The sequence below is a fragment of the Balaenoptera borealis genome (assembly GCF_965194805.1).
Source record: "Balaenoptera borealis genome assembly, chromosome: 4".
Lineage (NCBI taxonomy): Eukaryota > Metazoa > Chordata > Mammalia > Artiodactyla > Balaenopteridae > Balaenoptera > Balaenoptera borealis.
This window is the reverse complement of record NC_138861.1, coordinates 40,824,820-40,852,047: the sequence shown is the minus strand read 5'-3', so window position 1 is coordinate 40,852,047 and position 27,228 is coordinate 40,824,820. Positions and strand designations below refer to the sequence as shown.

General features: G+C 35.3%; 1 protein-coding gene across 5 annotated transcripts in view; it reads left to right on the top strand.

Moving 5' to 3' along the window:
* LRBA (LPS responsive beige-like anchor protein) overlaps positions 1-27,228 on the top strand; it is a 735,668-nt gene that overhangs the window by 544,703 nt on the left and 163,737 nt on the right. For all 5 annotated transcript variants that reach the window (XM_082388949.1, XM_082388950.1, XM_082388948.1 and 2 more), the window contains exons 45-46: positions 22,615-22,755; positions 23,801-23,920. In XM_082388949.1, coding sequence (XP_082245075.1) covers positions 22,615-22,755; positions 23,801-23,920 — 261 coding nt within the window. The remainder of the gene's footprint in view (positions 1-22,614; positions 22,756-23,800; positions 23,921-27,228) is intronic.

Here is a 27,228-nt window from a genome sequence, read left to right as displayed (position 1 = left end):
AAGCTTTTTTGACTAAGCCTGTTTTATGAAAAAGCTGCATGTTTGCTTAAATCTAGAGAATACCTGATGTTACTACTCGAGCATTCATTTGGGTTTTTCATTTATTGATTGTTCATTGAGTAATAGGGTGTGCGAGGGACTCTTAGTGTTTGGAGATTAGATAAAATAAAATCTTCTAAGTTACTATTTTACTAAAAAATAACTGAAGATTGGGGGGAAAAAGCAGGACTGGCCAAGGTATAATCAAGTATTTAATATTTATTAGAGCTCATTCTTAAAGTGAAGGAAAATACTGAAAGAAAGAGTTCAAGGTAGAGGGAAAAGGAAAATCATGCATTTTTCAACTGTAGAGGGCCAGCACAATGTGATCTGTTATTTTAAGAGTCAAGAAAAGTAAACGTTAGGGGAAAATGACCCTACCTTGTAGTGTAGGAATTTGAGCAAAGTTTACCATCATCAGATCTTCAAACTGTATTTTAAATTTTGGTCCAGGTCCCAGTTAATCATAGGTTTTTGTTTATTTGTTTGTTTGTTTGTTTTAAACCTATCTTACAATGCTGTACCATCCACACTCTGTTAAACTAGCAGCTTTCATTGCTCTAGTCTGGGTCAAAATGTTTCTAAAACGTACATTCTGAGATAACTGAAGAGTACTGAATGACAAGGCTGTTCTGAATTTATTTACTGGTTGATGAGTTGCTATTGTTTGTCCTTGTATTTATTGTGTTTTTTCTCTCTCTCTCTCTTTGTTTAAAGCAAAAGTAGATGATTTCCACCACCACCCCCGCCCCGTCTCCTGTCTCCTTTTTATCTCCTACCATTTGGTTGTGTGTTTTTATATGTGAGATATTTCTCCTAACACACACATTTAATATACAGCATTCATCTTGACCTGGAATTGACTACCGACATTTAACTGTTGTTGATCAGACAGCACTTCTTTATCTCTTTAAGTTTTAAGTGCTGTTTCTGACGAATGCCAGTCCTTTTAGTAGGCTCTGTAACAGATATACTGGGAATCAATATACCATCTAGATGTCACAGAGGGAAAAGAACACTCTTTTTTTGGGGGGGGGGGGAGCAATATTGTTTTAAAATGATAGGCGTTATAACTTATACTTTGTTTTTCTATTTATTGGGCTTCAGTCAAAACCAAAGGAATTCAAACTTAAAAAAATTTAAAAAGTTATTGTATTATAAGAGTAAATAATGGATCTTAAAGTATTTAAATAAAACATAATTGCAGAGAAAGAAATTTAAAATTACCCCACATTTGGCTATTTTTTATTGGCTGACAAAATATATTAAAAATATTTTAATCTTGGCATCAAATATACTGTTATATGCCACATGGATCTTAGGGATTTTGATATAAATTACATTCCCTGGCCTTGGGGAGTTTATAGTCCAGTCAGCAAAAGAATGATACTGGGAAAGGTTAGAATCTTTTTGTAGGATTGTGAGGGAAGCCCTAGTAGGTGCTTTTAACAAACATTTTGTATAAGCGCCCTTCTTTAATCCCTTCAACAACACTGTAAGGAATGTGTTATTATCTTTATTTTACACATAATGAAACTAAGATGTAGTGAAGTTAAGCAGCTCTCTAAGGTCATACATTTTCCAAGTGTTAAGGCTAGGATTTGATCTCAGATCTGTCGCTATCACTGAACTGGTAGACTTTAGATATAACCAGAAAGAATAGTTTACATTGAATACTTGCATTTATACTTCTTTCCAATATGCAACTACTTTTACCTTTATCTTGGTAAAAGACTAGAGGTTTACTTTTTGGAGAAATTGTACTGGAGAAGTTTCTGATTTGAGAACAACAAGAACAGCAGCGGGAGAGTTGAAGGGTAAGGAATGGAAAGCAGGAGGATTAACAGAAAGCTTTAAGAACTGAATGGTGAAGGCCCCCAGACCCCTTTTGCTGTCATGCTATCGGAACTCCGACAGCCAGGCTTGTACCAGCCCCACCCTGTAAGACAGAAAATTGTGCTACTCTTTGGATATACTGACTGGCTCAAGAGAAAAGACCTGAAGAGTACTGACATTTAGGGATCCTGCTTGGAGCCCACCTGATTTCTCTTCAGTGAAGTCGACCCATTCACATGCTGCTTATGTTCAGTGTACTTCAGTCAGCTCTTTCGTGCCTCGTTCTTAAAAATGAAGGTAGCAGACATTCACACTGAAAGACAGTCTTCAGTGTGAAGGACAACAGAGACTAAATGGAATAGAAAAATAAAAGAAACCAGAAGAAACAAAGACAATTTAAGAAGCAGAAGAAGCCTTGGAAACGAAACAAGAATAAATACCCTCACAGAGAAAAACTATTGCATTAATAGAAAAAGAAAATGATTTTATAGAAAGTAGAGTGTTAGTGCAGATGTTTTCTAAAAGGAACATCCAAATTGAAAGGGGAAATAGCCTGGAAAGATAAAATTCAAGAACCAGAGTAGGAAATTTTTGGATTTAGATAGACTTGTGTCAGCCTGCCTCCATTTATTAGAAGGGACCTTTAGCAAAGTACTTAATTTGGGGGGTCCTATATAGCAAACTGCTTTTTATGTAGTATTTGTATAATACTGAAGAAAATTTTTCATGGGTACACTGACCTTTTAAAACTTTAAATTATTACATGTTCAATGTGATATATTTTGTTTAAAATATGGCTATGCAACTTTTCCCCCACAATTTAAAATTAAGTTTAGCAAAATGTGAACATACACACACACACGGGGCAATATATTGTCGTGTGTTTAGAGGATTTGCTGAAGTTTTGTTTTTAAATTAGGAAAACAATCTATTGGTTTTGTATGACTATTTTTTAAAATTTGTATTTTTAAAGTGTTAGCACTCTGTATAGCAGATTTGTTTTTTTACTAGAAGTTACCTTCTAGTGGAAGTTTTTATATGACTCTAACAGAGGTTAAGCCTACACTTAGTTTAAGCAGCCTTCAATGACATTGTTTTTTTAACATTAGTCAGAAAATGATAAAGTGAAGTAACTGAGATGGATTGTGGTTAATATTACTGTCAGGGAGATGAATAATCTTGACATGTACCAGCAACACACTGCCAGTCAAGTAATCCTTCTCAAAGTTAAGTATTTATTCTCAAATCATCCTAAGTTACTGTGGTGTGGAGTGATCATTTATTATTATTTATAAATGAATTGTTTCATTTACATAGCATTACCAGTTTTATCACATAGTACTTCCTGTTTTCTTAGTTTAGTGCTGGGTGTACTAACTTGGGTAGATCCTGAGTAAGGAACGTGTACTTAACCATAAATTCACATAAAAATTGTTTTCAAAACACCTAGAAAAGTATTTTTTTAAGTTGAATAAGCTCTGGTATTATACTTCTGATTTCAGGCTGGAGTATTTTTTTCTAAGAGAGTAAATATAGTAGGAAGACATTTAAAAAACCTGTATACATTTGGAGCTTTCTTTATATCTTTGTGTCAACTTTTCATTCTTATAGTTCCCTGTGATAGTCAAAACTTATTTTATGTGAGTATGTGATAGTCTGCTTTTTATAGTGGGTAAGTAGTAACGTATCTTTTAGTCACATGTCCACATTCCTGTCCAAGTCTTTTTTCTCCAAGTCCATTTATTAGAATAAGCACATTTATTCAACATAAACAAAGGTTTACAGTACCCTGTTTATATTGAATAAATGTTTTAATTCAAATAATTGATTATTGAACATTTTCTGGGTACCTTTTGTAGACATTGTTCTGAGAACTGTGAGAAACAAAGGTGAATGAAATAGTCCCTACTTTTAAAGAGTTTTATGACCAAATGAATGTTATGTAGGAACCATTTATACAAGAATAGTTTTATTTCTGTGTGACTGTGACACATTTCTATGTGACTGTGAAACATTTTATTTCTGCGTGACTTAACTTTAGACTGTCCCACTTTCAGAAAAGGAGTTTTTAAAAAAACTGTGAGTTCACGATTTATAATGTCAACCAGCAAATGATTTGAAAATCTGAGTGGTACCTTTCTGAAATACAGACAAGATGATTAGAAGACATTCATAGCATTCAGAATTGTTGTATCATTTACAACTCCACTGTTCAATGCCCTTTATAAACTTGAGGTATCATCCTCTTTAGGCCATCTTTCCAGGATTCTGTTCTAGGACCTGATTTGTTTGACAGTTTCACCAATATTACAAATTGATCATACAGCTTGCATTACAGTAATTAAAATACAAAGTTTTAAATCATTTTTCAGAATGAAATACTCATGTGAAATATTTAGTGAAATACAAAGAAAAAATGTGATGTCTTACATTTAGGCTTAGAAATATACAGTATTAAAAAAAAAACAGGAAGAAGAGAGGATGAAGATAAGTCAGAGTTCGAAATATAAATGGCAGTAGTCTTACTGGTAGGAAGGAAGATAAAGATGTAGCAGTTGTTTTCAACCTGTAGCCTTAGGTCACTTGAAGGGGGGACTATGGGTTTACTGCAAGAGGCCTCTGAATTCACCTCTACGTGTATATGTTTGGAGCCTGTCTTACTGGAAAAATTTAAAGCTGCTGATGTAGATTATTTAGTTGACTACACACTTATTATTACCTAACAGTGATTTGACTTTTCTAAAACCAAATTGTGTCAAACATAATTATTATTACCCTCTTCTACTGTTGCTGCTGATGCTACTTATTTTTATCTATAATCTGTCATAGTTGCAAAATAACAGTTGAAGTTCATTTGTTTTATAAATGCAAGTCCAGTTCTTCCAACACCATTTGTTGAAAAGACTTTTTTTTCTCATGAATTGTCTGGGAAACTTTGTTGGAATTAAATTGACTATATATTGTGTGGGTCTATTTCTAGACTCTATTCTGTTCAGTCAATTAGCATATCTATCCTTATATCGATACCACACTGTCTTGTTTACTATAGCTTTGTAGTTAGTCATAAAATCAGGTCATGTGAATCCAACTATGTCTTCTTTTTCAAAAAGGTTTTGGCTATGCTAGGTTTTCTGTTTTTCCCATATAAATATAGGAATCAGCTTGTCAATTCTGCTGAGATTTTGATTGGTATTGTACTTAATCAGTAGGCCATCTTTACTAAAAATGATATATTAGCAATATTGAATCTTCCATTCCATAAATATGGTTTATCTTCCATTTGTTTAGGTTTTCTTTAATTTCTCTCTAATGTTTTGTGGCTTTTAGTAAACAATTCTTGTACATATTCTGTTAATTTATCCTTAAAATTTTCATGTTTTTTATTGTTACAAAATTTTCAATTCCAGTTGTTCATTGCTAGTATATGGGAACACAATTGAATTTTTTATATTGACCTTGTATTTTACAACCTTCCTAGACTCAATTATTCATGCTAGCAGCCTTTTGTAGACTTTAGGACTTCCTACATCTCCCAGTGAATACTTACTGCGTTATATAATGTTAACTAGAAGTGCTGAGAGTGCCTTGTCTTTGATCTTAGGGGAAAAGCCTTTACTTTCATCATTAAGTACGATAGTAGCTATAGGTTTCATATGTTTCTATTGTTTTTTCTGTTTTCAGTTTCACTGACCTTTGCTTCCCTTATTATTTTTCTTTCTACTTGCTTCGGATTTAATTTCTCCTCTTTTTTAGTGTCTTAAGGTGGAAGCTTTAAACTATTGATTTCAGATCTCTTTTTCTTTCTAATATAAGCATTTAATGATACAAGTTTTTCTCAAAGCACTGATTTTGTAAGGTCCAACAAAGTTTTCTATATTGTGTTTTCATTTTTATTCTTTTCAAAATATTTTCTAATTTTCCCTGTGACTTTCTCATTGACCCATAAATTATTTAGAAGAGTATTGTTTCCTTTCCACAGATTTGAGGATTTGTCAGATGTCTTTCTCTTGTTGATTTCTAGTTTAATTCCATTATGATTGGAGAACATACTTTGTATGACTTCGGTTCTTTTAAATTAGTTGAAATTTGGTTTATGGCTGCAAACATGGTGTCTGTTGGTTAATGCTCCATGTGTACCTGAAAACAATACATACTCATCTGTTATTACATAAAGTGCTCTATACACGTCAACTAGGTTAAATTGGTTGCAAGTGTTGTTAATATCTTCTATATCCTTCCTAATTTTATATCTACTTGTTCTGTTGATTACTGAGAGAGGAGTGTTGACTTCTCCAACTGTAATTTAGATTTGTGTGTATCTTTTTTCATTTCTCTCAAGTTTTTGTTTTATTTTTTATTTTTAGCATTTGTTTCTGGGTACCTGTTATGAGTTGAATTATGTCTCCCCAAAAGATATGTTGAAATCCTAACTCCTGGCACCTGTGGACATGACCTTATTTGTAAATAGGGTCTTGGCAAATGTAATGAAGTTAAAGATGAGGTCATTAGGATGGGCCTGATTCCAACATGACTGGTGTTTTCATAAGAAGAAGATGAAAACACCATGTTAAAACAGACATCAAAAGAAAGAACACCATGTAGTGATGGAAACAGAAGTTGGAGTTATGTTGCCAGAAGTCAAGGAATACCTGGGGCTACAAGAAGCTGGAAGAGACAAGGAAGGATCCTCCCCTAGGGGCTTGTAAGAGAGCATGGCTCTGCCAACACCTTATTTTGGACTTCTAACTTCCAGAACTGTGAGAAAATAAATTTCTATTGTTTTAGGCCACACAGTTTGTGGTAGTTTGTCATAGGAGCTCTAGGAAACTAATACAGTGCATACACATTTCAGATTGTTATGTTTTCCTTATAAATGAATCCCATTATCTTTATGTAAGGTCTCCTTTCATACCTGGTAATAGTCCATGTTCTGAAGTCTACGTTTTCTGATGTTGATGTAGATATGACAGTGTTATTTTGATTATTACTTGTAGTATCTTTTTCTATCATTTTTTTAAACCTGTCTATGGCTTTATTTTTTAAATTTCTTTTCTGTGGACAGTATATAATGGAGTCTTGCTTTTATACCCATTCTGATAAGCTCTGCATTTTAATTGGGTTGTTGAGACCATTTAGATTTAATGTAATTTTTGATGTAGTCAGTTTAAATGTACTTTCTTGCCATCTGTTTTTTATCCCTTATATCAGTTCTTTGTACCTTGTCTCCCTTTATCTGTTTTCTTTTAGATTATGTATTTTTATTATTCTATTTTACCTTCACTGTGTCTTGTTATTTATACCTCTTTTTTATTAATTAATTTATTTATGTATTTTTGGCTACGTTGGGTCTTCATGGCTGCGCGTGGGCTTTCTTTTTTTAGTTGCGGTGAGCGGGGGCTGCTCTTCATTGCTGTGCGCGGGCCTCTCATTGCGGTGGCCTCTCTCGTCGCAGAGCACCGGCTCTAGAGCGCAGGCTCAGTAGTTGTGGCACAGGGGCCTAGCTGCTCTGCAGCATGTGGGATCTTCCTGAACCAGGGCTCGAACCCGTGTCCCCTTCATTGGCAGGCGGATTCCTAACCACTGCGCCACCAGGGAAGCCCTATACCTCTTTTTTAAAAGTTTAGTGGTTTCTTTACAGTTTGAAATATATGTATTCAACTTCTGACAGCCTTTCTTCAAATAATAATATACCATTTCATGTATAGTCTTCAAACCTTAAAACAGTATACTCCTGTTTTCCCTATTCCATCCTTTTGGAGTGAGAGCCCATTAGGAACTGTGTTTTGTTTTGTTTTGTTCTTTCTTTTTCTGCCATACAGGCATATCTTGTTTTGTTGTGCTTTACTTTATCGTGCTTTGCAGATATTGAGTTTTTTACAAATTGAAGGTTTGTGGCAACCCTGCCTTGAACAAGTCTAAAAGTGCCATTTTTTCAACAGCGTTTGCTCATTTTGTGTCTGTGTCATATTTTGGTAATTTTTGCAATATTTCAAACCCTCCACCATTAAAAAGATTATGACTACTGAAGACTCAGAAGATGGTTAGCATTTTTAGCAATAATGTATTTTAAAATTAGGACATGTACATTGTTTTTTTAGACATAATGCTATTGCACACTTAATAGACTACAGTATAGGGTAAACATAACTTTTATATGCACTGGGAAAGCAAAAAATTCACGTGACTCGTTGTATTGCTGTATTTACTTTATTGCAGTGGTCTGGAACCAAACCTGCAGTATCTCCCAGGTATGCCTGTATAGTCTTGTGGGTCTCGAGAATGCAAGCCTCGTTGGCTTTCAGAGCTAGGTGTTTTGGGGGCCTGTCTCACAAGTGGAAGTCTTAAATGTTGAGGTGCTAGGTGTTTGGTCCCAAACTTACTCCTCAGGGAGAATCCATGAGTTGTGAATTCCCTCCCAGTGGTGCGTCAGCTGGTGTGTCACTGTCAGGGGTGAGGTTTATGAGATTGTGTCATACCCTTTCTTACCTGTTATGATGTGGGTTTTTCTTATTTGCCCAAGGTGTAAGAGTTGCTCAGCTAGGTTTTAGGTTTCTTTCAGAGGGAATTGTTCCATGTGTAGCTGAATTTTCAGTTTCTCTGTGGGAAGAAGTGAGTTCAGGAGCCTCCTTTGTCACTTCTTTGGACCAGAACTCCTGATTTTAATGGTCCTAAGTGTTTCTTTAATTGGATAGGTGAATCGCTCAGCAAATGAATAGGTTTTGTTATAATAGCATTGAGCCTCTTGGGTGTTTGTCATTTTCATAATTACTTAAAACATCTTTTTTTTAGTTGACCTTGGATTGTTAAGATTATTTTTTGGGTTCTTCCAGACATTTAGCTCAACAATGACATTGGATTATCAGATTATTTTAATTGATTTATGTGCCTTTCTCAAACAGATAAATACCTAGAATGAAAATCACTTAGTATGAACCATAGCTAAATAACATAGAACTGTGAAGGCGTTGCTACTAAACCTACCAATGTGAGCCTCTGAAATGATTTAGATTCTACGTAGGTACAATAAGTAAAATGGAATACTATCTTTTTCCCAAGATGTGTTTGTTAAATTGAGATAGTATAGGGGTTATATGTTTACTGCCACTTGGAAGAACGTGTGTTTTCAAGTGATTAAAATCTGCTCTGGTACTTGAAAACAAAAGTGCTTATTTGTTAACTCTAAAAGCCATAGTAGTGTGCCTATGAAAGTATTTTCTCGACATTACTAAATAAAACATACAGTGTGTGAAGATAAGTGCCAAAGCATCTCAGCTGCATATAGCACATGATGAAATATCCTAGAAGCCAAGGTTGAGTAAGTGTTGATGAGTCTCTTTGTTTATTTGTCATTTAGATAAAAGAGCTGCTACAACTGACACAAAATAGTTCCTGCACCCCCTAACAGTGGCAACATTACTTAAATGACAGAGGCTATTCTTTTATTTTCTTCTCTTTGGGGGTGGGGGAGGAAGGGAGGGGTAGAGAGGCACAAAATAAAATTCATTGGCTTGTTTAAAAAGTTTCAACAACAGACGGAATTAAAGGCTTTCATTTGGATTCGTAGATTTGGATATACAAATATAAAAGTTAAGAGGCAAGTAAAGCAATAAACTTTGGTGACAGTGTTTATGTTTTGTGTTCACTTTTTTTTTTTAACATCTTTACTGCAGTATAATTGCTTTACAATGATGTGTTCATTTCTGCTGTGTAACAAAGTGAATCAGCTATACATATACATACATCCCCATATCTCCTCCCTCTTGAGTCTCCCTCCCACCCTCCCTATCCCACCCCTCTAGGTGGACACAAAGCACCCAGCTGATCTCCCTGTGCTATGTGGCTGCTTCCCACTAGCTGTCTGTTTTACCATTGGTAGTGTATCTATGTCAATGCTACTCTCTCACTTCGTCCCAGCTTACTCTTCCCCCTCCCTGTGTCCTCAAGTCCATTCTATATGTCTGTGTCTTTATTCCTGCCTAACCCTAGGTTCTTCAGAACCATTTTTTTTTTAAAGATTCCATATATATGTTAGCATATGGTATTTGTTTTTCTCTTTCTGACTTACTTCACTCTGTATAAGTGTCTCTAGGTCCATCCACCACGCTACAAATAACTCAATTTCATTTCTTTTTATGGTTGAGTAATATTCCATTGTATATATGTGCCACATCTTCTTTATCCATTCATCTGTCGATGGACACTTAGGTTGCTTCCATGTCCTGGCTATTGTAAATAGAGCTGCAATGAACATTGTGGTACATGACTCTTTTTGAATTATGGTTTTCTCAGGGTATATGCCCAGTAGTAGGATTGCTGGGTCGTATGGTAGTTCTACTTTTAGTTTTTCCAGGAACCTCCATACTGTTCTCCATAGTGGCTGTATCAGTTGACATTCCCACCAACAGTGCAAGAGGGTTCCCTTTTGTCCACACCCTCTCCAGCATTTATTGTTTGTAGATTTTTTGATGATGGCCTTTCTGACTGGTGTGAGGTGTTACCTCATTGTATTTTTGATTTGCATTTCTCTAATGATTAGTGATGTTGAGCATTCTTTCATGTGTTTGTTGGCAATCTGTATATTTTCTCTGGAGAAATGTCTGTTTAGGTCTTCTGCCCATTTTTGGATTGGGTTGTTTGTTTTTTTGATATTGAGCTGCTTGTATATTTTGGAGATTAATCTTTTGTCAGTTGCTTCATTTACAAATGTTTTCTCCCATTTGAGGGTTGTCTTTTCATCTTGTTTATGGCTTCATTTGCTATGCAAAAGCATTTAAGTTTTATTAGGTCCCATTTGTTTATTTTTCTGTTTATTTCCATTTCTCTAGGAGGTGAGTCAAAAAGGATCTTGCTGTGATTTATGTCATGGAGTGTTCTGCCTAGGTTTTCCTCTAAGAGTTTTACAGTGTCTGGCCTTACATTTAGGTCTTTAATCCGTTTTGAGTTTATTTTTGTGTATGGTGTCAGGGAGTGTTCTAATTTCATTCTTTTACATGTAGCTGTCCAGTTTTCCCAGCATGACTTATTCTCCATTGTATATTCTTGCCTCCTTTATCAAAGATAAGGTGACCATATGTGCGTGGATTTATCTCTGGCCTTTCTATCCTGTTCCATTGATCTGTATTTCTGTTTTTGTGCCAGTACCATACTGTCTTGATTACTGTAGCTTTTGTAGTATAGTCTGAAGTCAGGGAGCCTGATTCCTCCAGCTCCATTTTTCTTTCTCAAGATTGCTTTGGCTACTCGGGGTCCTCTGTGTTTCCATACAAATTGTGAAATTTTTTGTTCTAGTTCTGTGAAAAATGACATTGGCAGTTTGATAGGGAGTGCATTGAATCTGTAGATTGGGTAATATAGTCATTTTTAAAATCTTGATTCTTCCAATCCAAGAATGTGGTATATCTCTCCATCTGTTTGTATCATCTTTAATTTCTTTCATCAGTGTCTTACAGTTTTCTGCATACAGGTCTTTTGTCTCCTTAGGTAGGTTTGTTCCTAGGTATTTTATTCTTTTTGTTGCAGTGGTAAATGGGAGTGTTTCCTTAATTTCTCTTTCAGATTTTTCATCATTAGTGTATAGGAATGCAAGAGATTTATGTGCATTAATTTTGTATCCTGCTGCTTTACCAAATTCATTGATTAGCTCTAGTGGTTTTCTGGTAGCATCTTTAGGATTCCCCATGTATAGTATCATGTCATCTGCAAACAGTGACAGCTTTACTCCTTTTCGGATTTGGATTCCTTTTATTTCTTTTTCTTCTCTGATTGCTGTGGCTAACACTTCCAAAACTATGTTGAATAATAGTAGTGAGAGTGGGCAACCTTGTCGTGTTCCTGATCTTAGTGGAAATGGTTTCAGTTTTTCACCATTGAGAATGATGTTGGCTGTGGGTTTGCCATATATGGCCTTTATTATGTTGAGGTAAGTTCCCTCTATGCCTACTTTGTGGAGGGTTTTTATCATGGGTGGGTGTTGAATGGGTGTTGATTTTTTGTCAAAAGCTTTTTCTTCATCTATTGTGATGATCCTTCAGTATTAGTTTTTCTCCTTCAGTTTGTTAATATGGTTTATCACATTGATTGATTTGCATATATTCAAGAATCCTTGAATTCCTGGGGTAAACCCCACTTGATCATGGTGTATGATCCTTTTATGTGCTGTTGGATTCTGTTTGCTAGTATTTTGTTGAGGATTTTTGCATCTATATTCATCAGTGTTATAGGCCTGTAGTGTTCTTTTTTTGTGGCAGCTTTGTCTGGTTTTGGTATCAGGGTGCTGGTGGCCTTGTAGATGAGTTTGGGAGTGTTCCTCCCTCTGCTATATTTTGGAAGAGTTTGAGAAGGATAGGTGTAAGGTCTTCTCTAAATGTTTGATAGAATTCGCCTGTGAAGCCATCTGGTCCTGGGCTTTTGTTTCTTGCAAGGTTTTTAATCAGTTTCAATTTCAGTGCTTGTGACTGGTCTGTTTATATTTTCTATTTCTTCCTGGTTCAGTCTCGGAAGGTTGTGCTTTTCTATGAATTTGTCCATTTCTTCCAGGTTTTCCATTTTATTGGCATATAGGTGCTTGTAGGAATCTCTCATGATCCTTTGTATTTCTGCAGTGGCAGTTGTTACTTCTCCTTTTTCATTTCTAATTCTATTGATTTGAATCTTCTCCCTTTTTTTCTTGATGAGTCTGGCTAATGATTTATCAATTTTGTTTATCTCTCAAAGAACCAGCTTTTAGTTTTATTGATCTTTGTTATCGTTTCCTTCATTTCTTTTTCATTTATTTCTGATCTGATCTTTATGATTTCTTTCCTTCTGCTAACTTTGGGGTTTTTTTGTTGTTCTTTCTCTAATTGCTTTAGGTGTAAGGTTAGGTTGCTTATTTGAGATGTTTCTTGTTTCTTGAGGTAGGATTGTATTGCTATAAACTTCACACTTAGAACTGCTTTTGCTGCATCCCATAGGTTTTGGGTCATCATGTTTTCATTGTCATTTGTTTCTAGGTATTTTTTGATTTTATCTTTGATTTCTTCAGTGATCTCTTGTTTATTGAGTGGTATATTGTTTAGCCTCCATTTATTTGTATTTTTTACAGATTTTTTCCTATAATTGATATCTAGTCTCATAGTTGGAAAAGATACTTGATACGATTTCAATTTTCTTAAATTTACCAAGGCTTGATTTGTGACCCAAATATGATCTATCCTGGAGAACGTTCCATGAGCACTTGAGAAGAAAGTGTATTCTGTTGTTTTTGGATGGAATGTCCTATAAATATCAATTAAGTCCATCTTGTTTCATATATCATTTAATGCTTGTGTTTCCTTATTTATTTTCATTTTGGATAATCTGTCCATTGGTGAAAGTGTGGTGTTCAAGTCCCCTACTATGACTGTGTTACTGTCGATTTCCCCTTTTATGGCTGTTAGCATTTGTCTTATGTATTGAGGTGCTTTATGTTGGGTGCATAAATATTTACAATTGTTATATCTTCTTCTTGGATAGATCCCTTGATCATTATGTAGTGTCCTTCTTTGTCTCTTGTAACAGTCTTTATTTTAAAGTCTATTTTGTCTGATATGAGAATTGGTACTCCAGCTTTCTTTTGATTTCCATTTGCATGGAATATCTTTTTCCATCCCCTCACTTTCAGTCTGTATGTGTCCCTAGGTCTGTAATGGGTCTCTTGTAGACAACCTATGTATGGGTCTTGTTTTTGTATCCATTCAGCCAGTCTGTGTCTTTTGGTGGGAGTATTTAATCCATTTACATTTAAGGTAGTTATCGATATGTATGTTCCTATTACCATTTTCTTAATTGTTTTGGGTTTGTTATTGTAAGTCTTTTCCTTCTCTTTTGTTTCCTGCCTAGAGAAGTTCCTTTAGCATTTGTTGTAAAGCTGGTTTGGTGGTGCTGAATTCTCTTAGCTTTTGCTTGTCTGTAAAGATTTTAAAATCTCCGTCGAATCTGAATGAGATCCTTGCTGGGTAGAGTAATCTTGGTTGTAGGTTTTTCCCTTTCATCACTTTAAATATGTCTTGCCACTCCCTTCCAGCTGCAGAGTTTCTGCTGAAAGATCAGTTGTTAACCTTATGGGGATTCCCTTGTATGTTATTTGTTGTCTGTCCCTTGCCAATTATAATATTTTTTCTTTGTATTTAATTTTTGATAGTTTGATTAATATGTGTCTTGGCGTGTTTCTCCTTGGATTTATCCTGTATGGAACTCTCTGCACCTCCTGGACTTGATTGACTATTTCCTTTCCCATATTAGGGAAGTTTTCAACTATCATCTCTTCATGTATTTTCTCAGCCCGTTTTTTTTTCTCTTCTTCTTTTCTGACCCCTGTAATTCGAATGTTGGTGCATTTAATATTGTTCCAGAAGGCTCTGGGATTGTCCTCAGTTCTTTTCATTCTTTTTTCTTTATCCTGCTCTGCAGTAGTTATTTCCACTTTTTTCTTCCAGGTCACTTATCTGTTCTTCTGCCTCAGTTACTCTGCTATTGATTCCTTCTAGGGCATTTTTAATTTCATTTATTGTGTTGTTCATTATTGTTTGTTTGCTGTTTAGTGTTTCTAGGTCCTTGTTCAATGTTTCTTGTTTTTTCTCCATTCTATTTCCAAGATTTTGGATCACCTTTACTATCATTACTCTGAATTCTTTTTCAGGTAGACTGCCTATTTCCTCTTCATTTGCTTGGTCTGGTGGGTTTTACCTTGCTCGTTCATCTGCTATGTGTTTCTCTGTTTTCTCATTTTGCCTAACTTACTGTGTTTGGAGTCTCCTTATCGCAAGCTGCAGGTTCGTAGTTCCCGTTGTTTTTGGTGTCTACCCCCAGTGGCTAAGATTGGTTCAGTCGGTTGTGTAGGCTTCCTGGTGGAGGGGATTAGTGCCTGTGTTCTGGTGGATGAGGCTAGATCTTGTCTTTGTGGTGGGCAGGACCGCATCTGGTGTTGTGTTGTGGTGTGTCTGTGACCTTATTATGATTTTAGGCAACCTCTCTGCTAATAGGTGGGGTTGTGTTCCTGTCTTGCTAGTTGTATGGCATAGGGTGTCTAGAACTCTAGCTTGCTGGTCGTTGAGTGGAGCTGGGTCTTAGTGTTGAGATGGAGATCTCTGGGAGAGCTTTTGCCATTTGATATTACGTGGAGCCGGGAGGTCTCTGGTGGACCAATGTCCTGAACTTGGCTCTCCCACCTCAGAGGCTCAGGCCTGAAACCTGGCCAGAGCACCAAGACCCTGTCAGCCACACGGCTCAGAAGAAAAGGGAGAAACAAAAAGAAAGAAAGAACGAAAATAAATAAATTAATTAAATAAAATGGTTAAAATAGAAAAAAATTATTAAAAATAAATAAATAAATAAAAATAAAAGAAAGAGGGAAAGAACGAAGAGACCAACCAAACCAAAAAACAAATCCTCCAATGATAACAAGTGCTAAAAACTATATTAAAAAAAAACAAAAACGTACAGTCAGAACCCTAGGACAGATGGCAGAAGCAAAGCTATACAGACAAAATCAGACAAAGAAGCAAACACATAACACTCACAAAAAGAGAAAAAGGAAAAGAAAGAAAAGTATATATATATATATATGAAAAATAAAAAAAGGAAGAGAGCAACCAAATCAATAAACAATCTACCAATGATAATAAGCTCTAAGTACTCAACTAAGATTAACATAAGACCAGAAACAAATTTAATGCAGAAAGCAAACCCCAAGTCTATAGTTGCTCCCAAAGTCCACCACCTCAATTTTGGGATGATTCGTTGTCTACTCAGGTATTCCACAGATGCAGGGTACATCAGGTTGATTGTGATTTAATCTGCTGCTCCTGAAGGTGCTGGGAGAAATTTCCCTTTCTCTTCTTTGTTTGCACAGCTCCTGGGGTTCAGCTTTGGATTTGGTCCTGCCTCTGCGTGTAGGTCACCTGAGGACCTCTGTTCCCACCCAGACAAAACAGGGTTAAAGGAGCGGCTGATTAGGGAGCTCTGGCTCACTCAGGCTTGGGAGAGGGAGGGGTACAGAATGCGGAGTGAGCCTGCAGCGGCAGAGGCTGGTGTGACGTTGCAGCAGCCTGAGGCGCGCCGTGTGTTCTCCTCGGGAAGTTGGCCCTGGATCATGGGACCCTGGCAGTGGCGGGCTGCACAGGCTCCCGGGAGGGGCGGTGTGGAGAGTGACCTGTGCTCGCACACAGGCTTCTTGGTGGCTGCAGCAGCAGCCTTAGCATTTCATGCCTGTCTCTGGGGTCCGTGCTGGTAGCTGCGGCTCGCATCTGTCTCTGGAGCTCGTTTAGGCAGTGCTCTGAATCCCCTCTCCTTGTGCACCCCGAAACAATGGTCTCTTGCCTCTTAGGCAGGTCCAGACTTTTTCCCAGACTCCCTCCCGGCTAGCTGTGGCACACTAGCCCCTTTCAAGCTGTGTTCACGCCGCCAACCCCAGTCCTCTCCCTGGGATCCGACCTCCGAAGCCCGAGCCTCAGCTCCCAGCCCCCACCTGCCCCAGCCAGTGAGCAGACAAGCCTCTCGGGCTGGTGAGTGCTGGTTGGCACCGATCCTCTGTGCGGGAGTCTCTCCGCTTTGCCCTCTGCACCCCTGTTGCTGAGCTCTCCTCTGTGGCTCCAGAGCTTCCCCCCTGCCCACCCCCCATCTCCGCCAGTGAAGGGGCTTCCTAGTGTGTGGAAACTTTTCTTCCTTCACAGCTTCCTCCCCGAGGTGCAGGTCCCATCCCTATTCTTTTGTCTCTGTTTTTCCTTTTTTCTTTTGTCCTACCCAGGTACGTGGAGAGTTTCTTGCCTTTTGGGAAGTCTGAGGTCTTCTGCCAGCTTTCAGTAGGTGTTCTGTAGTTGTTGTTCCACATGTAGATGTACTTTTAATGTGTTTGTGTGGAGGAAGGTGATCTCCACATCTTACTACTCCGCCATCTTGAAGGCGCCCCTTTGTTCACTTTTTTAAAAGCTGTTTTTGCCAACCATTTTTCAGCATCCCCAAGACAAAATATTCATCTCTCTCCCCCTTTTGTGAAGCCTTCTGCTAAATTGATATCCACACACATTATATAGGTGGGAATAAAAACATAAATAACATTTTTTCAGAAGAGCATTTAATCTAAACCACCAATGAAAGGTTTCCAGTGCCCTTGCAGATTCAGCACCAACACTTTCATCAATCCATACAACTGAAGTTATTCTAGGATTTACTAGTCAATTTACTTAGTGACTCTGAATCTTGGCTCTGCTATTGACTGGGGAACCAACCTTTGATACTCATTTAACTTCTCCCAGACTCAATTCTTTCACCTGTAAATTGGGAAAGCTAATAGTTTTGTACATTAAGGTGTTGTTGTAAATATAGTGAGATAATTTACTTAAGACTCTTAGACCCTTCACGTATAGCCAATAAATAGTTGCATTGTCATCAGATAGAAGAGCCTCTTTAATATGTTTATCATAGTTATTTCCTGTAATCTTCCCAAAACAAATCATTATTCTCTAACCAGGAATGACCATCTTTTATGATGTCACATTTCCTGATAGTCCATCCTCTTTCATTGTCTGAATTTGAAGATTTTTGCTTAATTTGTTCCTGAATATCAAGTACCTTACACTTAATTAACATGATTCTTTCCTTTAATGTGACATTTTTATAACATCGGATTCATGTAACATTGGGTTCAACCGCGTTGTTACCTTTTCCTTGTGCTCACTTTGTGATCACTCTTTTTTTGATATCTATAGGACTGCCCTACTTCCAGAAGAAAATAATGTATAACCTCTCTTGCCTGTATGCCCTCTTATATGTTGTAGGACAGGGTTTATCTGTAGTCCTGGAATTAAAGGATATTTCCAGTGTTCTAATCATACCAAAGGAAGATAACATTGACAGATGGGTTTAGGCCAGTCATCGAGATCCTAAGCATGATCCTAAAAGTAGTCATGCTCTTTTGCCTCCCCTTCATGAGCCCATTTTCACTTTTGACAGCTCTTCCCCACTCCGCTCTTCACCCACAACATGTATGTTTATGATACACTATCCTTTAGCGTGTCCAACGGCCCCATTTCTGAGTCTTTTGCTCCATAATGACCTTTTTCTTTTCCTCTAATCTTCTCTCCTGCTTCTCATCCCCAGATGTTAAGGTTTAATGATTACCAAAGAAAGCTTTCACAGAAAGATGGAAAAAATATCTTTTTAGACTTTGATTTTAAAAGAGAGTGTTGTTAACTCAAGCAAATCTATACTTTGTAGAATTTCTGAGATTTATTGCCAATTCCCTACAACTTTCTTACTCTTAGTAATTGTAACCATGGTCCAGCAGTTTGGAACTTCACTTCTGAAAAGTTGATATAAATTGCAACAGTTCACATATAAATCTCAAAAGGAAGAAGGAATTCTGGTGATGGTGATAATAACAATTACAACAACATTAATAGCAGCTATACTTATTATTGAGTACTTTGTGCCAGGAGCTCTTCTAAGCACTTTACATATATTATTAGTCTTTTAAATAAACCTATTAAATAAATATCATATTTGAAAAATGGAAGTGTAAGAAAGTGGGAAATTGTTGAAATCAGGAAAAACATTTTGTAGTACAACAGTTTATGGATAAAATGGCCCAAAGACTGGATTTGAGTACTGGATTTTTGTTTCCTAGATTTATGTTGATTTTGAGCGAGGTTATTCAAGATACTTATTTTCTTCATTATTAAAATAGGGATATCTAGCTCACATTTATTGTGAGAATGCATAATAATGTTTTATAAAATACAAAATGTAAGCTGGAGGTTATTAATTAGATAACTTCAGGTAAGAAAATTTTTAAAAAGAAAGCAAAAACTTAGAATGTATGGACACTACAGTCTTTTTACAGCTTAACTTTTACTAGTAATCAGATGAAGGAGTCTGTGTTGGGTGGTTGTAGGGGTCTTTGAATCCAATACCATTTGTTTTTAATTAATGTAGTACTAGATGATTGTAACTTGCTTGACATTTCATATGCTTTTCACAGTAAAATTTGGAGGCCTTTTGGACTTTTGAAAGATAATTTTGTTTTTGATTATGTTTTTGAGATAGGGTAATGCAGTTTTGATGTCTACTGTGTACTGTTAGGCTTCTGACAGATAATGCACAGTACTGCATGTACCATTAGATGATTGTGATGCTTAATTACTTTCTTAATAGACAACATTAATTTCATCAGGCTTGTTTAATGGCTTTTTTTCTTAAACATTCTTGATCAAATAAGCTGAAAAATAACAATAATTATTATTACTAATAACCTACTGCATTCCAGGCACTGAACTGGGCACTTTACATGCAGTATTTTTATATCTCTAATAATTAGCAAAATTACTTCTCAAAAAAGGTAACAAAAGATTTTTTTTATTGTAATATTCTTAAAAACCTGATTTAGAAAGTTTTGCTTTGCATATCTTGTTCTGAAAGGTATCAGATGAGAATTTCAAACAGAATACTTACCAATCTACCACAGTTGTCAATTTTGCTATTCATGAGATTAATATATCCTATGTGTAGTGATTTTTTTTTTTTTTTTTTTGCTATTTATACATTTTCAAGAGTTCTGGTGTTCTTTTTTCTTTAATTTGTCTTTTCCTATTTTAATCCAAGTTCTTATTTCCATTTCTTTTTTAACGTAAATGCTTGTGGTGGTAGTCCTGATACTCTAATTTTTAAATAATTCTCTTTTATTTGAATCACTTTTTCATCTTGTTGTGATTAAGGTTCTTTTGTTATTTTGCAGATTTAAAAAATCTTATATAATTCTATTTGTTAGCTTTTTGTAGTGTTTAAAGTTATTTTTCTATATGCTCAGCCTATTCATATTTACCTGTTTATGAACTTGAATTATACCTCTCTAATCAATACTTATTTTTTATTGATTTTTTTCCAGGAAGTCATGACCACTTTAAATGACCAGTATTTTTGCTCTGCTTCCTTTAATCAATTTGCTGATTTTGAAAAATAATCTGTCAAGCTTTTACAGTTAAATTGTACAAAGAGCTTTCTGTAGGATGATAGTACTAGGCATCTTCCTGAATTGCCCTCCATTTGTTGCTCTTAATATACTGTATAAGTAAGAGGAACCATCAGCATTTACTTTTAGTTCTTTTGCAGAGATGAATAAACATCTTGAAATGCTGATTTAGATAATGTTTCAAAAATGCTATGATGCACTTTGGTGTATGACTGACTCTTGCTTAGTTAAATGTTTTGCAGCATTATAACATAGTTGGATTCAGCTCATCTTTTAAAGCAATTGTCAGAAAAATATGGGCCAGCATGGTAGAATGTATTAGCTCAATACATTGTCTCCATTTTATTATGAAGCTGCTGAGGAAGCTGTGATATACAGCACTGTCATTACAGATCTATTGTTAGGATGGTTCTACAGTCTTCTTTGCACTGCCATTAATTTATAGCAGTAAACAATATGTAGCCTTCCAACTGCAGCAAAGCAGAATCTTTTAATGAGGTGGATGTTATTACCACAATAAATCAGTGCTTTCGCGTAATGTATAATTCAATGTGTGTATTCCCACTGTAACTTCTCTGAGTAAGCTGATAGTGTATCATTGTCATTGCACAGCTCCACTGGTCTTTTTTTTTTTTTAACCTTCTTTTATTTGGGGATTTCTTTTTTATATGCTTGCAAATAAATGTGCTATGTCTTGATAGCTGTCCTGTAGCAGGCTTCAGAAATCAACTGTAACAATCACAGCCGGAATCAATACTGTGGGTTCTACGTATATGGATCTCTGCACGATGCCACTTTTTTTCGGATGCTAGTGAAATCAATCCTAATTGGTTTTAGCATTATATTCAAGAAATGTGATTCTATAACCATTGATTTTGGGGGTGTACTCATTTGGAGAGTAATAAAAATAGGAGCACATAAAGTGAATACTTAATATGCTGCAGAACCATACAAAAGGAGCATTGATTTTGTTTTCACGTAATTTGTCTTCCAGTGATTTTATTTCTTCTTTCTTTCCTTTTGCATGGCTCAGTCTTCAGGGACAACAGCTAAAATACATTTAAAGGCATTCCAAATTGGTTCTGTAACAAAGATTTCTTGGAGTCGGTTCCATTCTTAACTGGCATGAGTTTAGTAAATCAGATTTAACTCTTTTGTACAGAAACTAATGCTTTAAAAGATGGCATTTTAAATTGGTATACTGTGATACTGGTTTAAAATAATAATCAACTTAAAGGTTTTTAAAAATTTGCTTGTAAAGTTAAAAAAAAAGGGCTTAAAATAAAATGTTGATGAGAACCATCCTATTGAAAGAGAATGAAAGGTACTAGAGATAAATGGCAGTTTTGAAAAAATAATTAACAATTTTAAGAAATATAGCCAAAGTGATCATTTAAAATACTGCTTAAAATTACTTTTTAACATGAAAAGCAATTTAAAAACTAGTTTAACATTGCTTCATTTTCCATAGAATATTTCTGAATGCATCTATTTTAAAACCAGTATTTTAAATTTCAGTTTAACATTTTTTGCATAAATGATCAAATATTTTCTTTCTCATATAAATGAGTGATTAACTGATAGGTTTTCATTAAAGAAAGTAATCTTACATTTTTTTTCAGTGAATTGGTACTTATATTTTAAATAAAGATTAGAGATTTTCTAGAGATTAGAATGTTTTATGAGAATGAATTGTTAACTTGTTTTTTAAGCCCTTAGACCCCTTTGAGAATCTTAGAATACTCTGTATGTCTTCCTGAAGAAAATGTACATGTGCATAATCACATGAAATTTTGCTTACTGTTTAATGGAGTTCATGAATTCCCTGAATAACAACAGCAGCAGTAACAATAATGGTACCAGCTAACATTTATTATGCTCTTATCGTATACCAACCAATATTCTGGGGGCTTATAGGCTATTGTTTTATTCAAACTTTACCCCATTGCTAAAAGATAACCTTAAAAATAATAGCATTCATTGAATATTGTCAGGTATGGTTTGTCCCTCCATGTACTTACTCATTTTATTTTCCAAAACAACTTTCTGACTGGGTATTGTTACCACTCCAGTAAACCCAGGCTCTTCATCACTTTGCTATACTGCTTTAGGGACCTCTGCTGTAAAGTATTGTTGTACAAGCTCATAATCTGTCTAATATTCTATTCATGTTACACATTTTTAAAAAATTTCATGCCGGCATGTTTTTGTCTTCTAAATTTTGGTTGTACTTATACTGTTAGAAATTTCTAGATTTACATTTAATCCCTTTTTCACACAATCTCCCCCTTGCACTCCTTCTCCCCCCGCCCTGCCCAATTTTGTTGCATTGTCTTCTCAGAATCTATGATATGTTAAAACTTTAGCTTCAAGATTCTGTTTCTGGTTGTTGCTTCTAATGAACTAAAGAGGATTTCAGAGATGCTTTCCAAAGTATCGTATAACTAATGTTCACTTCATGTAATTATCTTCATAAAAATGCTTGTTATGGGCTGATTAAAGACCTTTATTCAACAGAAACTAGACTTATTGAGAAATGACAGGTTTCTCCATTCACTTATATGTGTATATTTAATGTGCATTGAAAAATACATTTATATTTCCATCCACTCTCTGACTGTAACACTGCTTTAATTTGAATAGTATGTATTTTTAATTCACTTTCACACTTGCTGATTAGATAACATTTGAAGAGAGAAAGAAATAAAGGACGATTGTATTTATGTGTTCTTGTTTTTTCTCCTCCCCGTTGGCAGCCAATAGGAGCTTTGAATCCAAAAAGAGCAGCATTCTTTGCAGAGCGTTATGAATCCTGGGAAGACGATCAAGTTCCAAAGTTCCACTATGGCACTCATTACTCAACTGCAAGTTTTGTTCTTGCATGGCTTCTAAGAATAGTAAGTTCAATTTGAATAATAAACCATGAATAAGTAAATTCAATGTTGTGGAGAATATGCATTGATTAAAAATCATCAGCATCTTTTTTGAATGGTGAAATTTTTTTCAGTGATTGAGGCTCTAACTATATAAGTATCTCTTTATCCCATTTGGTCTGTATTTTATAACATGTTACTGTAGAATGGCCATAAAAATGGTTCACCTGGAATTGCGTGAATTTTTTTCCTTAAATTTGCCTCTTCAAATCGTTGATATCTTACCAGACTCTAAATTGTAACATATGTTATTTTCAAATGTAGTCTATTAAAATAAGAACTAAATAAGATTCCCTTAACACAGGCATATATTCATATATTTTGGAAACTTCAGTTGCCCCAAATGGAATAAGGTGTGTTTGTAATTTACACCAAGACTGCTGTGTATTGATAACATATTGGTTAAACAAGAAATGTTTCCGTAAAATTGAAAGGTGATTCATCTACTAGAAAGTAATTTCTTTGGGAAAGCATTAGCAGCACATCATTAATTAAAGCTTGTTAGAGGGTACAGGCAGATATAAATCCTAGAGGTAATTTATAGTGCTTAGCTAATTTCAAGCAATTATCCACTAATATGTGTTTAAGTGTTCTTTAACTAAAAGGAGGCTTTTAAATCTTCCAAACATTTTTCTTTTCTTAATCATAAATTAAATACTGAGCCATAACAATAGGAAAATTACATATTGGACTGTTTCCCTGGACTGTGAAGCAAATGCAGTCTAATTTATGTCTGAATGTTACTAATAAATTGTTCTTGGAAAGGAAGAGAGTCTGAAAAATATTGAAGAGAGTCTGAAAAATACTAAATTTTGGAAATATTTCTTCTGAAACAAAAATAATGTAAGAATATTAATGTAATAATTTAGGTATAATTCCCAGTCTATGCCTAGTACGTATTACTGGCTAATGTCCATTGGTCACTAAGTATTTAGATATAAAGATTTATAAAAACCACATTTTTATGCCTGAGGGAATATATGGCTTTTTTAAATGGCTTATTTTTTAGGAACCCTTTACAACTTTGTTCCTAAATTTACAAGGAGGGAAATTTGATCATGCAGATCGAACTTTTTCATCAATTTCCAGAGCTTGGAGAAACAGTCAGCGTGATACATCTGATATTAAGGTACAGAAATACTTCATTTTACAATTATTATTGCCAATGTGTTTCTTATTGAATGAATGTTGATAATTTCTCTCTTGCAATACAGCCCTGTTTACTAAAGATGAGCCTCAAAGGATGAGGCCTTAATTAAGTGGCCAATAACCATTATATAAGATTTCTCTCTCTTTCTCTCTCTACCTCCTGTGTCTGTCTCTTTCTGTCTGTCTGTCTCGTCTCTCTTTAATTGTGGAACAGTTGTTTTCCTTCCTCCTTGGAATCCTTTTTAAAGGAAAAATACAGTAGTATGGATGTAAGGCAGCATGCTTAATGCAATTCCAAACTCAATAAAATTAATACAGTCACAAAAATACTGTGAGAAAGATCTCAGATGTTTAGTTTAATTCAACTTATTTCATTTTATTGATACTTTAGCAATCCCCTGTCTCTATTCTTAAGGTAATCATCTTTTACCTACTGCTGGTTCTAAATGCCTACCTGACTCTGCTTGTTATAGAATTGCTTTATTGTTGAGGGGAAATGAGTTCTTCTATCTATATGTATGTTCAGGAGATCAAAAACTTTGCACAGTAGCTGATGTAATACTTTTGCTTCTGCCCTCAAAAGTACTGTATTTTAGTTTTGTGACATAGTGTCTCTTTCTTTACTGTTTAGATGCAGTTGAGTAAAACGAGATATGCCTGTGGTTGTGTCCTTAGGTGTCGTAAAGAGCTATGTCTTATACATAAATAATTATACTATTTGGGAGAAAATGATAAGTAACATATGAGAAATATTTGGGCTTGAAAGAGGAAAAGTTACATTACTAATGTTTATGTTACTATAGAGTACTTTAAAAAATTAATTAAAATTATAATTGTATCTTACTTTTAGTCATGATACATTACAGTCTATAAAAAGTGTTCACATACTTTATCTTACTGTAGAGTATAACATTGCTTATATCCAAGATATTTTATTGAAGATTCCATCATATGCAGAAATAATCTCTTTTTGTAATTTTTTTTTTTTGGGGGGGCAGGGGCCACGTCGGGTCTTAGTTGCGGCATGCAGGATCTTTCATTGCAATGTGCAGGTTCTTCATTGCGTTGTATAGGCTTCTCTCTAGTTGTGGCACGCGGGCTCCAGAGCGGGCTCAGGAGCTGCAGCACGCGGGCTTAGTTGCTCCGTGGCATGTGGGATCTTAGTCCCCAACCAGGGATCGAACCGGCATCCCCTGCATTACAAGATGGACTCTCAATCACTGGACCACCAGGGAAGTCCTCAGAAATAATCTTTTATATTGGAACATCTATAGGAATTTTTGATAGCACAAATAATGTACTCTGAAATACTCTTGAAATTATCATATTCCTTAAGAATCATCAGTAGAGGGCTTCTCTGGTGGCGCAGTGGTTGAGAATCTGCCTGCCAATGCAGGGGACACGGGTTCGAGCCCTGGTCTGGGAAGAACCCACATGCCGCGGAGCAACTAGGCCCGTGAGCCACAACTACTGAGCCTGTGCGTCTGGAGCCTGTGCTCCGCAACAGGAGAGGCCGCGATAGTGAGAGACCCGCGCACCGCGATGAAGAGTGGCCCCCACTTGCCGCAACTAGAGAAAGCCCTCACACAGAAACGAAGACCCAACACAGCCATAAATAAATAAACAAATAAATAAAAAAATTTTTTAAAAAATCAATTGATCATAATTAAAAAAAAATCATCAGTAGATAATTTTGAAATGGATAATTAGATAACAGTAAATCAGAATAGTTAACAGATTTAATAATGGTTTCTACTTCTAATCTCAAAGCTATTTCTTTACTTACTTTAACCTTTTGAGAAGTCATAAGAGATATGGACATATGAAAACATTGATAAGATTGACTTTTTGTTATCAAATTGAAGACATGAAAAAAAATTTTTAATTCCTAAATTCCTTTATTTTTGAAGTATCTCAGGACCAAGTTATAACCTCATACATAAGTTGGTAATAGAAGTGTAAACAAGAACAAAATTATGAATTTGAATTTTTTTCTGCTCTGTAATAGAGACGTAGTGGATATCTTCAAATTTCTACCTCTCTGTACTAGACATTCCCGCTTAATGCTTTGTTGGACGGGAGATACATGTGATAGATCCTTGTAGTTTTGTGGTCTCTTTTTCCTAAATCTTGGCCCTTTTCTGTCACAATTCTTTAATTAGCACATGTCTGGTTCCATTTTCCCAAACATTTCCTTTAAAATACCCCACTTGTAAAAAAAATAAAAAATAAACCCACACAAAACAGCTACAGCATTAAAAAATAAAACCCCAAAACCCATATGAACTTTACCTTTCCCCTTCCTTATTTTTCTCATTACTCTTGTTTCTTCACAAATAATGACTCAAATCCATCTCGCTTCCCTTTGAATGCCTCAGCAGACTTTGATAAAAACAGCCCCAATTACTAAACAAATACTAGAATTTTAGTTCTTGTTATTGTGCTACTTAATTTCTAGCTTCCTAACCTAGTTATATAGGGCATCTAAATGAAGAAGTAGAGTAAAAAGTTAAGGCAAAAGTTAAAAGAAAAATAAAAGAATTAAAAATTCCAAGTGTCAAGTTGATTGGAGCCTGCTTAGAGATACAGCTTTATTCTTAAATACAATTTCATTATGTTCAGAGGCACAGAAATTTTCTTCAGGACTAACTTGGATGAAACCCACTTGCTCTTCTAACCAATATGTATATTTTCCTAATTTTCTTTTTTTTTTTTTAAAACCACAAAATATCTGTAAGGTGAATAGGACATTGATAAATTACTCCGTTTTCTATATTAATAACCTGGTAATTTGGACCCTACAACTTAGTGAACACTTTGAAAAGTATATAATACATGGTTACACAGGCTATAGGCTATTTAAAGCGCCTCCTTATAGTTGGTCCTTCTACGACTGAGGAGGGATTTAATCATGCTTTTTTTATTTTTTGTTTTCTGATCTTGCCTCTTCATGTTACATTCTAACACTTTATAAAGCATGTTTAAATTATTATAATAATATAATGTATAAGAATGAATATATTAAGAAAGCACATTTAAATCACTATAATAAACATTGAGATATAACATTATATTTCAGATGGGATCATATTAATTATAGTCTGATCTTTATTTGTGTTGTCTTGTTAGAGTTTCTAGAAATACTAAGGAAAATGTTAAACAGTAGAGAGGGGATAGTGAATTATGTGAGTGGGTGGTAGGAATCACTTTACTGAGTGGATTCTAAAGTATACCTTGCTTGATTAATATGCATTCTCTAATGTTTTCATGACATTTTACAAAAATGAA